The sequence below is a fragment of the Stegodyphus dumicola genome, chromosome 3 (genome assembly GCF_044657685.1).
Source record: "Stegodyphus dumicola isolate Sdum_Otavi_A_Nest chromosome 3, ASM4465768v1".
Lineage (NCBI taxonomy): Eukaryota > Metazoa > Arthropoda > Arachnida > Araneae > Eresidae > Stegodyphus > Stegodyphus dumicola.
The window spans coordinates 228,906,780-228,921,124 of NC_140770.1; the positions used below are offsets into that span (position 1 = coordinate 228,906,780).

General features: G+C 33.3%; 1 protein-coding gene across 1 annotated transcript in view; it reads right to left on the bottom strand.

Moving 5' to 3' along the window:
• Positions 1-14,345, bottom strand: part of Mkk4 (dual specificity mitogen-activated protein kinase kinase 4) — a 97,691-nt gene that overhangs the window by 50,382 nt on the left and 32,964 nt on the right. The window contains exons 4-7 of the mRNA XM_035364318.2: positions 11,190-11,303; positions 10,936-11,055; positions 10,506-10,625; positions 2,368-2,419 (exon numbers count right to left, since the gene is read on the bottom strand). Of these exons, the coding sequence (XP_035220209.1) occupies positions 2,368-2,419; positions 10,506-10,625; positions 10,936-11,055; positions 11,190-11,303 (406 nt within the window). The remainder of the gene's footprint in view (positions 1-2,367; positions 2,420-10,505; positions 10,626-10,935; positions 11,056-11,189; positions 11,304-14,345) is intronic.

Genomic DNA, 14,345 nt, shown 5'->3' on the forward strand with positions numbered 1-14,345 from the left:
AAAGTAGCCTGTTTTGCTGGTGTCTGCCGATAACATCGCGGACGAAAACGTCGCGGAGAAAACAACGCAAGGTAAAATCGTCGTGCTACAAAACATCGTGGGAGAAAACATCGCAGTTCTTAAACATCGCGGGAGAAAACATCTCAGTTCCAAAACATCGTCGTCGAAAATAAAGCGGTTCAAAAACTTCACAGTTTGAAAACATCATCGTCGAAAATATCGTGGTTAAAAAATAAAGTATCTACAAATCATCGCGTGACTATAACATCGCAGACATGCTTTTTTCAGACTTTAAGAACTGTAAATAGATATTCCCATAATAATTTGTGAGCGCAAGATGGAAAGAAAGATAATTTGTTTTTCATATTTTATATTAACTAATAAATTTTTGCTGAGAAAATAAGAAAGAAACTTAAGCATAGAAAATTAATGCAACTTATAACACTTAATAGAATTTTAAACCGACATAGTTAACTAACAAAGACCATTAATAAATCATTTTTTATAGTTTTTACTGGTAATTTTTCATAAAAAGTATAATCCGTAAGTTGCATTTAATTAAGTTTCCTTCTTACTTTTTCAGCAAAAATTTATTAGTTAATAAAAAAATGTGAAAGTAAAAATTATCCTTCTTCACATCTTGCGCTCACAAATCATAATGGGAATATCCATTTACGGTCATTAAAACCTGAAAAAAGCATGTCTGCCATGTCATCGTCATGCGATGATTTGTAGGCACTTTATTTTTTACCACGATATTTTTAAACTGCGAAGTTTTTGAACCGCTTTATTTTCGACGACGATGTTTTGTACCACGATGTTTTAGAGCTGCGATGTTTTCTCCCACGATGTTTTGTAGCACGACGTTTTTGCCTTGCATTGTTTTCTCCGCGACGTTTTCGTCCACGATGTTTTCGGCTGTAACCGTTTTGCTGGCATTGTGCTCTATTTGTCAGAGCATTTTAACCATCATTGTACTCATTAGTCTTTATCTACAAAATATAATAAATCTTCTCATAATGATCACCTCCTTAAAATGACCACTGCCGAAAGTGAATAGGATTTCTGTGAACATAAATAAACACTAGAACTGAACTTAATCTCTCTAAGACCTTTGTATGTGCCCAACTGTGCCTAGACAGGCTCATCATCATGTCTAATCCCCTTCAGTAAAAACCATGGCATGCCACTGGATTTCATATATGTGATAAGCATAATCAAAAGAAGATGAATATTATCATCATTCAGATCAAACCCACTGGCATGTTTAGTGCAATAGCAATAAAAGTATTGAAGGGATGGGACTGTGTTTACTATTATAATAGAGATTATCCATCATATCAATGCAGCATTCAGTGGTTTCGAACTACCATTCATTACTGGCTTCGTTTCTCAAACTGAATTTCTTAATCCGATGTCATATCCAACACAGCGAATCACAAATTATCTTTTTGACTGATGGATGCAACCATAATCATACATGCTTACATCTGGGAAATATGGTATTTATAGCCATATGTCAAGATCAGAAGTCAAAAAAAAAAATTCCACAATATATTTTAATTTGTGTTCTGTAAGAAATGAACATACATTTATCTAATGGTTTGTTGTGTCTCTAATGGTTTGTAGTAACAGGTGTCAAAGTAATCCAAGAAAAATGTAGTAAGCAACAGCTTGGGGGATAATCCATGGTGAGTATAAATAAAGGAGTCCATACTTATCAGAATTACAAGCCACAGTTTCACAAGATTTGTATTGGGTTGGTAGCTAAATTTATTCATATCAATGGTCACTGATATGTTCCAGACAGTTTCCTTCTTACTTAAGCTTGCAAATTTGTTCTGCAATAATGCATGCATATCGACAACCGCTCTGAAATCAGTTTAAGTGAAACCCACTTCCAGTGTGAGCCAAAAAGACATCATGAATCATGATTCTGGATGTATGAAAGCTTCTTGGTTTTGAACCAACTCTCAATTTCACACTTCACCACTTTCAGTTTCACTTTTGCTATAGTGTTTGATGGCATCCCATTCACCATGTTTAAAACAGCAGAACCAATCCTATAGCTGGTTTTACTTAGGGCATTCATCTCCCATTACTTTGTGCATACTCTGATGTTTTTCAGCCCATAGGATTATTTCATGCTGAGATTCATGGGATTACTTCCTACTATAAATGCAAATCAAATGAACTTCCTCCTTATATATCTACTTCCCCAATTACCTCAATATAAATGATAATACACACTGATAATTAATTATTCAAAGACTTAACCAAGTGAATACAGGCACTTCACATGTGTTGTTCAACACAGCTGACTGCTGAACGGGTTGGATCTATAAGACACAGTAAAATTAGACTCACCTCTATGAATTATATTTAATTTTTCTTTAAGATAATTTAAAGCCTTTAGAGTCTGAAACAGAAGGAGAAAAAATGATAAATTAGGCAAAATATAACATAAGATAGTAATATAATTAAACTTTTGATATTTATTGCACATATTTTACATAATAAAGATAAATGTTTATTGTAAACACAGCATAAATATTCACACCTTGGCTGTATCAAATATAATGATTAGGTAAAATCTGTTAGATTATAGTGAAAAGTGCCCTCAAATTTGAGACATTTAAGTTCAGACATAATGAAATAATAATAATTTTTAAACTAAAATTTTTACAAATTTTTTTATTTATCTATTACTTCACAAAACAAAATAACTTTACATAATTACCCACATTATTTTATACATAAAGACACAAAGATAAGACATACATAAAGGCATAATTTTATATACAGGGTGCCCACTCATGTCCAGTACCACCTGTTTAACTGTCAAAGGGCTACAGCCACACTCATAAAAGTGGTGTTTAGGTATAGTGTTTAGGCTATGTGCTACTAGATGAGATAGTTTACACCTGGCGGAAAACGGCAGAGTTAGCGTCCCTATCTCGAAAACAATGCGAGATAGAGGGGGAAAAAGTGAATTACAAAGTTGTAGAGCATCGTCGATTTAGTACAAAAAGCAACCTTGTAGATATGAATACTAAAAACATGAATGCTGAAAATGGACATTTGTTTCTTCGCGATTTCCGAAACTGCGACACCACGAAAATTGAACAAAAGAGAAAGGATTATCTTTTGGATGAAACACGAGCCCGTATCGTGGCACAATGGTATCGCTTGTAATTAACAATCGAGAGAACAAGTGGGGTGCATTCTTGTACTGATTGTTTTTAAAAACAGTGTAGATAACATGCAGATTGTGTAACAAAACATATCAACTCAACACAACTTGAGCTTGGTGTGTGAATTTGTGTGGTATGTAAATTGTCTATGAAACATCACACATGCTCACCTGAGACAGCTATAAAAGAGATAACTCCTAGGGGTTGTATGTTGAAGGTCATGTTCATGAAACAATTTTCCAAAAATGATTATTGTGAGATGGTTCTAATTTACAGTGAATGTGGGCACAAAACACGGCAGCACAGTTGTATCGGCAATGCTTTCCTGCATCCTTCTCACACAACCATCCTACAAGTTGCAAAATCTTTAAGGGAGACAAGCTGCATGACTAGCTGACTTTGATCTGGCAGACAAGCTAAGGTAGGGTGGAAAGTACACACGGAAGATGTCTTATCACGCGACCTTACATATCCAAACAGCAGCACAAGAGAGGTAAAAGAAAATTGTGACCTCTCAAAAAATTGCATTTGGAAAGTCCTAAATAAATTAGGTGTTCATCCATACTGGCCAATACCTAATCAGGCATTACTGACGGGGATGCCGAGAGACGTTTTGCAATGTGCATCTTTGTCATGGATCAGATAGAGGTCCAGCCAACATTCTTGGCAGATGGACGGATGAGGCATGCTTTTCGTGAAGTAAAATGTACAACAGACAGAACACCCATTATAGGGCAGTGGGGAAAATCCATCATGTTCTGTCGAAGTTCAACGTCAAATATGGTTTTCGATTAATATTTGGTATGGAATTTATACCAACAGGCTAATAGGGCCAATATTTTATCAGGGTATGTTAACAGCCACACAATATTTAGAACTTCTGCAAGACTTAATACCTGATTTTATTGAGAATCTGCTATTGCTTCAAATCTGGAATGGATGGTTCCAACATAATGGCGCACCTACGCACAAGATGTCACAAGCGAAGCAGTACCTGATGGAGGAATTTGGAAAACAAATAATCGGGTATGGTGGTTTTGAAGAGTGGCTTCCACGTTCACCTGACCTGAATCCAATGAACTTTTCCTGTGGGGATTCCTCAAACAGCAGGTGTATATGACACCTCCACAAGCATTGTGGGACCTTCAATGACGCATTACAGTTATTTATTGCGCAAACATGTCACTCACTATGCTACAATTCGTGCAACTTTTAACAAGGGTCCAGATGTGCATATCAGTTGACAAAGAAAAGTTTGACCATCGAAAATAAAGGTATCTTGTGGTAACTAGTTGTTTTTTAATTTCCAAGATCATTTCATGATGTCACAGTGTAGGAAATCGTAAACAAACAAATGCATGCTTAAAACGTTCTGTTCTTAGCATTTATCTTCACAAGGTGTCTTTTCGTATTAAATCCAAGATACTCTACAGCTTTGTAATTCACTTTTTCTTCCTATTTTGTAAGGGATGCTAACTCTGTTGTTTTTCACCAGATGGTGCTGTAAGCTATCTCCTCTAGTAGCGCATAGTACTATACGTACAACCATAGTACCATACATAGACACCAATTTTATGACTATAGTAGCAGCCGTTCAGCAGTTTAACGGGTGGTACTGGACTTTAGTGGGCCCCTGTTTAAAGGCATGGACATTCGTATACAACTAGTTAAATAATACTAAGCATAGTAAATACTCAGTATCCTTTAACCAGATATGGACAGTTATCATATAGAGGATGTTTTATATTGAATGCAACAAAAAGAATAGCACAGTACAAACTATTTAATTGATTTGTTAAGACAAAACAGATTAATTCTAAAATTAAAATCATACAAGTTTTATCTGGCAACAGAGAAAAATCTTCCAGTAATGAAATTACTGCTAGAGGCACTGTTAATCAAAATGGCACCAACCATGCAGGAGAAAGTGTACTATATTCTGGAATACATCCAAACATGTTCGTCTATTGTCATCCAAAGACACTTTCACACAAAATTTGGTTAAGAACCACCACATCAAAAGGCGAGTAAAGAAGTTTCAGGACGTGGGCTTCTTGAGTAAAGCCCAGAATGAACAGCAGCCAAAAGTGAAATGGTTGAAAAAAATTCATGAAATATTTTTACAAAGTCCCACAAAATCAATGTGCCATGCGAGTTCTGAACTCAATGTGCCTCATGTAACAGTGTGCTATGCGTTGCAGAAATATCCATAATTTCGACCATACACCTTTCAGGTAGTGCAGGGTTAAAGCTTTCTGACAAACTGTTGCGTAAAGCTTTCTGTTAAAAAAAGAATGAACAATGAAGAACAACTGGAGATGATTTGTTAAGACAAAACAGATTAATTCTAAAATTAAAATCATACAAGTTTTATCTGGCAACAGAGAAAAATCTTCCAGTAATGAAATTACTGCTAGAGGCACTGTTAATCAAAATGGCACCAACCATGCAGGAGAAAGTGTACTATATTCTGGAATACATCCAAACATGTTCGTCTATTGTCATCCAAAGACACTTTCACACAAAATTTGGTTAAGAACCACCACATCAAAAGGCGAGTAAAGAAGTTTCAGGACGTGGGCTTCTTGAGTAAAGCCCAGAATGAACAGCAGCCAAAAGTGAAATGGTTGAAAAAAATTCATGAAATATTTTTACAAAGTCCCACAAAATCAATGTGCCATGCGAGTTCTGAACTCAATGTGCCTCATGTAACAGTGTGCTATGCGTTGCAGAAATATCCATAATTTCGACCATACACCTTTCAGGTAGTGCAGGGTTAAAGCTTTCTGACAAACTGTTGCGTAAAGCTTTCTGTTAAAAAAAGAATGAACAATGAAGAACAACTGGTAATGAAGATAAAATGGAGATGAATGGTTTTGTGAACAGACTTGTGTATATGGATAAATTTCCCATTCTGGCAGAGTTAATCACCAATTTAGTTTTGGGGCATAGAAAATACACATGGTATAACAGAACATGAGCCTGATTCTCCAAAGGTGAACATTTTCTGCCCCATTTCTCACAGTTGTGTTTTTGGCCTTTTACCCCCTACCAGGAAAAATCAGTTAATGGGTGCATTTACCAAGATATGCTATCAGAGGGATTGTTCTCTCAGTTTAAGGAAGTGGTTCCCAACTTCAGAAAGATAATGCTCCACCACATTGGCATAAAAAAAGTACAAGAGTACCTGAATCAGCAAACTGACCATGCTGGGTCAAGCAATATTCCACTTTGGGTATCTCAGTGGCCACTATGTTGGCCACTGAGATCCTCATCTAACCCTTTGATATTTTTTCCTATGGGGTTTTGTTAAAGATATACAAGATCTATGCCTTCATTTCCCCAGGACTTTCAGCAACTGAAAAAGTGAATAACTGAAGTGATTAATCATGAGCAAAGGATATTCTATCCCGAGTATAGCAGGAACTGGAATACCACATAGATATTTGCCATGTCACCTGAGGAGCACCTACAGAACATCTATAAAACACTGTAAATTTGATTATCAAAATTAAGTAGTTACAGAGTTCACAGGTATGCTTTCTTTTTACCCCATTCAATACAAAATCTGTTACTTTTCAAACTCTATAAGGTGTTTCTCCCGCCTTCTTGGCATGCCTTTGTGGTGTGGTGGTCTGCATGCTGGGCGTGTATTCCAGAGGTCCGCGGTTCGATTCCCGGCTTGCCCTGCTTCCAAAAATACCTAATGTCTCCACAGTGGCGCCTGAACTAAAAGGATGGTGGATTATGATTCTCTCAACCCAGGATTTGGCAATTGGATCCCCTAAAAACCCCAGTCGCCCTTTAAAAGGGGGAGTATATAAGGTGTTTCTCCCCCCTTCTTGGCATGCCTTCATGGTGTTATGGTCTGCACGCTAGGCATGTATTCCAGAGGTGCGCGGTTCAATTTCTTGCAAAGGCGTTTGCTCATTTTTCATCTTGCCTACTTCCAAAAATACCTAATGCCTCTACAACTGAAGGATGCTTTCTTTGAATTATTTTGTTACAGCTGATACGGAGCAACCTTGATGGATATGGATGTATAAATACAATCTTTTCTGCTTGTATTATGCTCTTTTTTTAAAAAAAGGAGAACAAAATGTTAGTCAGATGCTTGTAAAATTTGTGCTATACATGAAAAATTATTTTTTTTTTCTGATATCACAGGTCGAAGATGGTTTAAAAAGTTTAAGAGTGGAAATTTCAGTCTTGAAAATAATGTCTACTCTGGACAACTATCCTGTGTAAAAAAGGATCTATTAAAAAAGGCTACAGCTGAAAATCCCAATTATACAGTTCAGGAACTATTCGATAAAATAAATATTCCAAAAAACACACAGTACATGATTATTTGAAGAAGAATGGGTATATAAACTGGGCTATGATGTATGGGTACCCCATACTTTAACAGAGCAAAATATGCTTGCTCGACTTTTGGCAGTGATTCTTTGATAATAAAATACAAAAGCTCCTTATTTAAACAGTTCATTACTGGAGATAAGTGGTGGATACTATACAATAATGTTACTAGAAAAACGATAATGGGGTAAGCCAAATGAACCTCCTTTGTAACATCGAGATGGGGACTGCATCCCAAAAAATTAATGTTTGGTATATGGTGGGACTACAGAAGAACTGCATACTATGAAATGTTGCCACCAAATCAGATAATAAATCAAAAAAAATTTTTTTTTTTTTTTTTCCAGATAGCAGTTTTAATAGTAAAATTGTAGCAAAGCAGTCAGAATTGAAAATCATCGAAGTGTTGTCCATCATGATAATGCTTAGTTTCCTATTTTGATAAGTGTCTGAGAAAAACTTAGTAAGAGTGAGCTATTTTGCGTCACCCATCATGTTCACTAGACCTTGATTTTCATCTCTTCAGATCACTTCAAAATTTTCTGAATGACCTGGAATTCACTTCTTTAGAGACTGTCAAACAGTGCATCGATAACTTCTTTATGAATAAACCTACTGACATTTTTAGTAAAGAAACTTTCAAGATACCCGAGATGACGAAATTTTAAAGAATAAAATGGTGCTTATGTGATTCAATGAAAATTTCTTGTTTTCTTAGAGTTTCTATAGCAGTATCATTAAGTCTGTAATGATGCTTAACCCTTTCAAGACGGTCGTCCCATATACGCATTCCCTAAGAAGGTCTCTTACAGCCGGGCATCCCATCCATGCATCACTAGAGATTGCATTCAGAGAACGGGTGATGCATATACACATTTTAAGCTGGAACATTTTTTCTGAAGACCACTAGACCGCTGGGCACGAATGAGAATTTTCTGAATGCACATCCTAATAAGGCAAAAATGCACAACCCATCTAAATTTGGCTTTCTAATATTCAGAAGGAGTGCACATAGTATTACTTAGCACATTAGTGATTTGAAGAGTATCTGGATTATTCTATGAGCATATTACATAGCAGAGTTCTATAACAGCCATTGTAATAATATTATAAGCAAATCACAGATATAAGTTAACGCATTTACTCAAATCAGCAAAATTAATAAATCAACAAATGGAAAGAGATGCATGAAAACTTTTAAAAATAGGAAAAAATACTTGGAATGTAGATAATTAAATTCACATTATAACAGGAGGCAAGTAAATATTATTAATGCAATATCATTATTATTAGTGATGATACCAACATAAATACATGGAAATATAAATAACTGAAAGCAACTCTAATGAAATGAGATAAATTAAGAGATATTAATAACATGAATATACTGTATTACTTCAAATTTAAGCTACAATAGAAGTTTAAAACTGAAAAATTGGGAAAATATTTAGCAAAAAGCTGCCTTCAAAGTTAAGCCCAGTAGGACTATACAGCTGAAAAAACTAGAAAAAGTAGAAATTTCAAAATAGATATTAAAAAAACATATGTTTTAAAACTATGTTAATTTTTTTAAACATTATTTATTCAAGACCCGATCTCTGGAGAGCGCAAAACTGGCAGAAATCAGTTCTTAAAATATTCATTTTGAATTTACACAAAATCTGAATTTCATGTGAAAAATTAGAATAAAAGCGTGTGGCTTTAATTTTTAATGGTATAGTATTCCAAATTTTGCAACATATTAATTGACCTGAGGAAATTTTATAAAACTGCCTGAAGTCTTGTGACTAAAATTTTCCTAAAATTTTTTTACAAATCAATAAATTAATAAAATTGTAAAAGAAATTCTACTATACAGTATTTAAATGTAAAGATGGTTCAAATGAGCAAAAACACCATCAAAATTACTGTTTGCATTTCATAGATAATTTTGAGAATTTAATGAAAATCTGACACTGTAAAATCTACGTTCTTAATACAACTTCCCAGAAAATTTTGACTTTTCCTTCTATTTCTCTGGTGAAATTATTATGCAACTTAAAAAAATTATTTACAAATTAAAAGTCTTGAAAAGGATCTTGGTATTTAAATTAAGTGTTAACTGCAGAATGTTTTAAAAAAACCCTGAATAATAATGACTAGTGCTATGATTTTAGAACTGCATAATATCAAAATAAGAATATAGCAATGAATAACTAAACTCTAGAATTCACTGATCGACTTGTGACTAATATGTTCCTGACATTAGATTTCTTGCTGCATATCATGGTATTTTCGTATTTTCCCCTTGACCTGAAAGTTGGCCAAGATCCTGTCAAAGTTGCACCAATTATTTCACAGAATTCTCAAGAAACTGATGCTTATTTATTTAATAAAGAATGAGTATTCAACCTGTTTCATTTTTACGCTTCATAAAAAGACTTTTGTAAGTTTTTACAGTTTTGTTGGGCACTCTGATTTTAAGAAAGCTCTGTTTAGAATGCTATGACTACAAACTTCTTTCAGGTAATTGTTTCAATCTATTAGTGTTTCATCAGCCATACTCAGCTGATCATATTGTGTTAATACACTTATTTTTTCATAATAGGATACCATAACTTTGAAAATAATCTGCAGCTTAATATTTCATAGAAGGCAGGTATTAAGTTTTAATTATTTTCTGAAAATGCAAGAAAAATACATCAATAAAAATTAACTTGTATCTTTGCTCATAAAAACAAAATGTGGCTTACTGAGAATCAATCAGGGTTCATCAAACAAAAGCACAGATGTTATGAGCATGTTGTTATTTACCCACAACTGATGCAAAATCGCACTGCTTGGTAACAGTTTCACAGTCAATGGGATAATAAGTAAATACTCAAATGACGTTTTCACAAACATTTATGAATACATATAAATTTTTATAGAACTAAATGCTTTATATGAAGAATTTTTAGCTCAGAAACATACTGCCATAGTAACTTTTCCAAGAAAACTTTCGGGTATTCTTTGATTGAGCTTTTCATGTACAATCTTGTAAAATTTATCTAAAGATGTATCCATTAGTTCCATGCAAATCCAACAATCACCCTAAAATAGAAAATAAAGTACCTTACAAATTTCTGTTATACAAGTAACTGTCAAACTTTCATTAGCATAATGATTAATTAGAAGAGCTCAGTGGTGGCTATATTTAAAAATCATGTCAATAACAGCCTTGAAAAATTACTACAAATCCTCTTTAAGATGAGAAATACAACATTTTTAAAAGTTAAATTTTATTTTTAAAAATATAGCTCATAGATACTGGTAGAGATATTCTATAGGTACTGTTTATAGATATTGCTTAATGATATTGTTGATATTTTTACAGTTAAAATATACATAGCTATCAACTTACTTCTTTAAATATTGCACCAAAAAACTGGACAATGTATATACAGTCATTACTCTTCATAACAACTTCTAAGTCCATTAGAAGTTGCTTCTGTTCCTTTTCATCTACTGTTGACCTAATCCTCTACAAACAGAATGTAGAAAATCAGAAGTTAAAATTTTTTGTAATTAATAATTTTCCTTTTTGGTTTAAGGTTAATATATATTACATATTAATTACATATAACTATTAAAAAAATATGTAAGAAAATTACATACCTTTACAGCCATTATTGTGCCACTCATTTTATGTATCATTTTATTCACTGTACCAAATGCTCCCCTTCCTATTTCACCTAAGTCTTTGAGATCATCAGCAGTAAAATCGTAGGTCTGTTTAAAAACAATGGGGATTAAAGGTTATCTTTTTTCACATTAATATTAAAAAATAAAAATATAACTTTTAACGTGACAATGAGTTTACAGAATTAAATAAATGAAAGATATTACAAAACATTCTTTCATAAAAAGTTTTGTAAGATATTATAGTTCTCAATCTAGAATGGATAAACACTCATGAAGCTATTTAGTAAGGATACACGGTGATTTCACTTGCTCGCAGAAAAGTTATGCCTATATAGCACTCAAACACATACGAACATTTCAGTCTTTTTAAATTCTGGGAAGAAGCCCCCTCTATTCCTTTGCCCATAGCGGAGTCAGGTGTAATAATAAGCAGTGGGATGTTTGTTGGAAACACTTAAATTTTTCTTTGAGGAAAAGATGAGATGCTACTTGTTACAAAAGAAGAGCATTAGCTGGGTATGTGTGGTTTTCTTGGAGTGATGGTTTGTAATTCTGAACTGAAATTATAGTGCTCTCATGATGTTTAAATTTGCAGTAAAAATTATGAGCAGTTTACAAAATGTACTATTTGATGGTTTCAGTTTTTAAATTGGTATGCAATGTACTATTCCTTATAAACCAAGAAGCAGTCACTATTTCCCTAAAGGTTTTTATTTTGCGGAATTTGACTTTTGTAGGGATTCATTTTTGAAGCACAATCCCCTGTGGGATAGAAGTAAAACAAGAGATTACTGTTTTAAATAATATTTTATTCTGAAGTGAAAAATTGCTATGTTTTAAAAGAAGAAGTCTTAAGTTAGGTGTGGAAATATTAAATTTATCTTTTGCAAAATAAAGCCTAAATGTGAGTTGTCAAGTATGACGCTTAAGCATATAACTTCTTCAAACTCTTTAACTTCTTCTTCGGTATGTTTCTTCTTCAAATAATGTCAGAGTAGATAGTAAACTGAATGAATGACTTCCATGAAATATAATCACATTTGAACTACAGCAAATTAGTGTAAAAATTCCCATTGCAGACTGCTACAGAATAGTGACAAGATACAAATTGATAATCTTTGGCAACTGATAGGATAAAAATTAGTGTTTATTTGATGTCTACATATTCTTTTCAGATGATAACAAAGATAGTAATTAATAATATAATTATGATGTAAATATGTACTGCAAACTTGGTCATGATGCGTTCAATTTACAGGAATGATGATCAAGGAAAGAAGAATCTGCAAAAGAAAAGGCAACTGATTTTACCTTACCACTCTGTTAGAATTCTAAGAAATAAATAATTGTATAATAAATCTGTTGTTTTATAGGTTCTAAGCCACCAAATTCAAATCTGTGAACATATGAATTCATATTTGAATTGATATTTGATTATATATGGAAATTTATTTCAATTTATATTGCATTCATAACAAAAGGATACAGCATTCAAATTTAAGAAAATGAAATTCCACCTACATGGAATTAGAGGTTTAATTAGTAAGCTCTTTAATGCAATAAATGAGAACCAGGAAGAATTTGAGAAATAATTAAGAAGTGAAAATAGTCATATTGTTGCGTGCATACAATTCATAATAGAATCAATGCACACAGAGCTGATGATAGTTATATTAAATTTATTTTATCAACAGAAACACTTCACAGTTCTGGAACTTTCCACAAAAACACTCATACAGCTCTTCACAGTGCCCCACAGCACACACAATTAGTAGTTAAACTTCAATATGAACATGAAACACAAGAGAATGCAAAGGTGAAGCTCTTATGGAAATTTCAATACTCTAAAGTCACTCTTAACTAACAACTGTCAGCTACTGAGAAACTGATACTCTCTCCAGTGTTATATAATTTCGAGGAGCTTGAGGTCCAGATGCAATTACAAGTTGCATATATACATTAATTACAGTTATTCAATTACAATACCCATTACAGTTACACAGAGGCTAAACCCAAATGTTGCCAAATGGTCCGCAACTTTTAGAAATTTCTCACCAAAATTGGCCTGTTGCCAGCTTGGCGATATCTAGACAAATTAGTGAGGTAGCCATTTATTCAATGTTAAATAGACTTGTCCCTGTTTTCTTACTTTTCTGATAAAGCATCGTTTCTTTAGATTGCCATGTTACATTATACAAAAAAAAAAAAAAAAAAAATACAACAATTTCACATATAATTGCACTAAAATTATCTAAACACGTGTAAAATTTATAACAATATTATATTAGCTGAAAATTTACTTGGTCAGTCAGTTAAATAAAAAAAAAGAATCTCAACTAAATGAAGTCCAATTGAATCTTAACCTTGATTTACACAGAATTATGCACATGAAATGTTGTCTGTAAAATGCAGACACTACTTAAGAGAAAGAGATCATAATACTTTGTTTGAAACATCCACACATCTGCTCATCAAGTGAAAATTAATTTTAGTTGTTCCTAATTCATCTGATTCTTATTCTACAAGTTCACTTTCAGCAGAAAATATAAAAACCAACAACAGCTTGCTGAACATTTAGGAAGAGTGCTTAGCACATTTGTTGGATTTGCAATCTGCATATCAGTTACTGCAGGTCAATGGAAACACTACATCAGCAAAACCCCAGTCCTTTTTATGCATGAAAATAAATTGGCCACACTAATGCAGAAGATGGATCTCACAAAGAAGATATATCCTGGAGGGAACTGGAAAGAACAAGCTGTGATATAATTCCTGCATAAATCAGCTAAAACGATGTAAGATGTGGAAGGAAGAGATGCCTAATAATATATCCTTAACTATTTTATTTTGTTATATTTTTCTTGTAAATTAATTTTGTTGTTTTCGAAAGCCTCTTTGGTACACCATTTGACATACTGAATCATTAGATGAAAAACAAGCTTGCACCACAAGACTTTTCATGGAATTTTATTCAAAAGATTAGAGCAACTTCTGTATCCTGCAGAACTATTACTAATTTTAAAGACAGATAACTGCTTGACCAATGGACATGATTTATATAATAATGTGATTCTTCATTGTAAGTAGTAAGAAGATAAGCATTGTATACATATTTGAGAAGAATTTAAT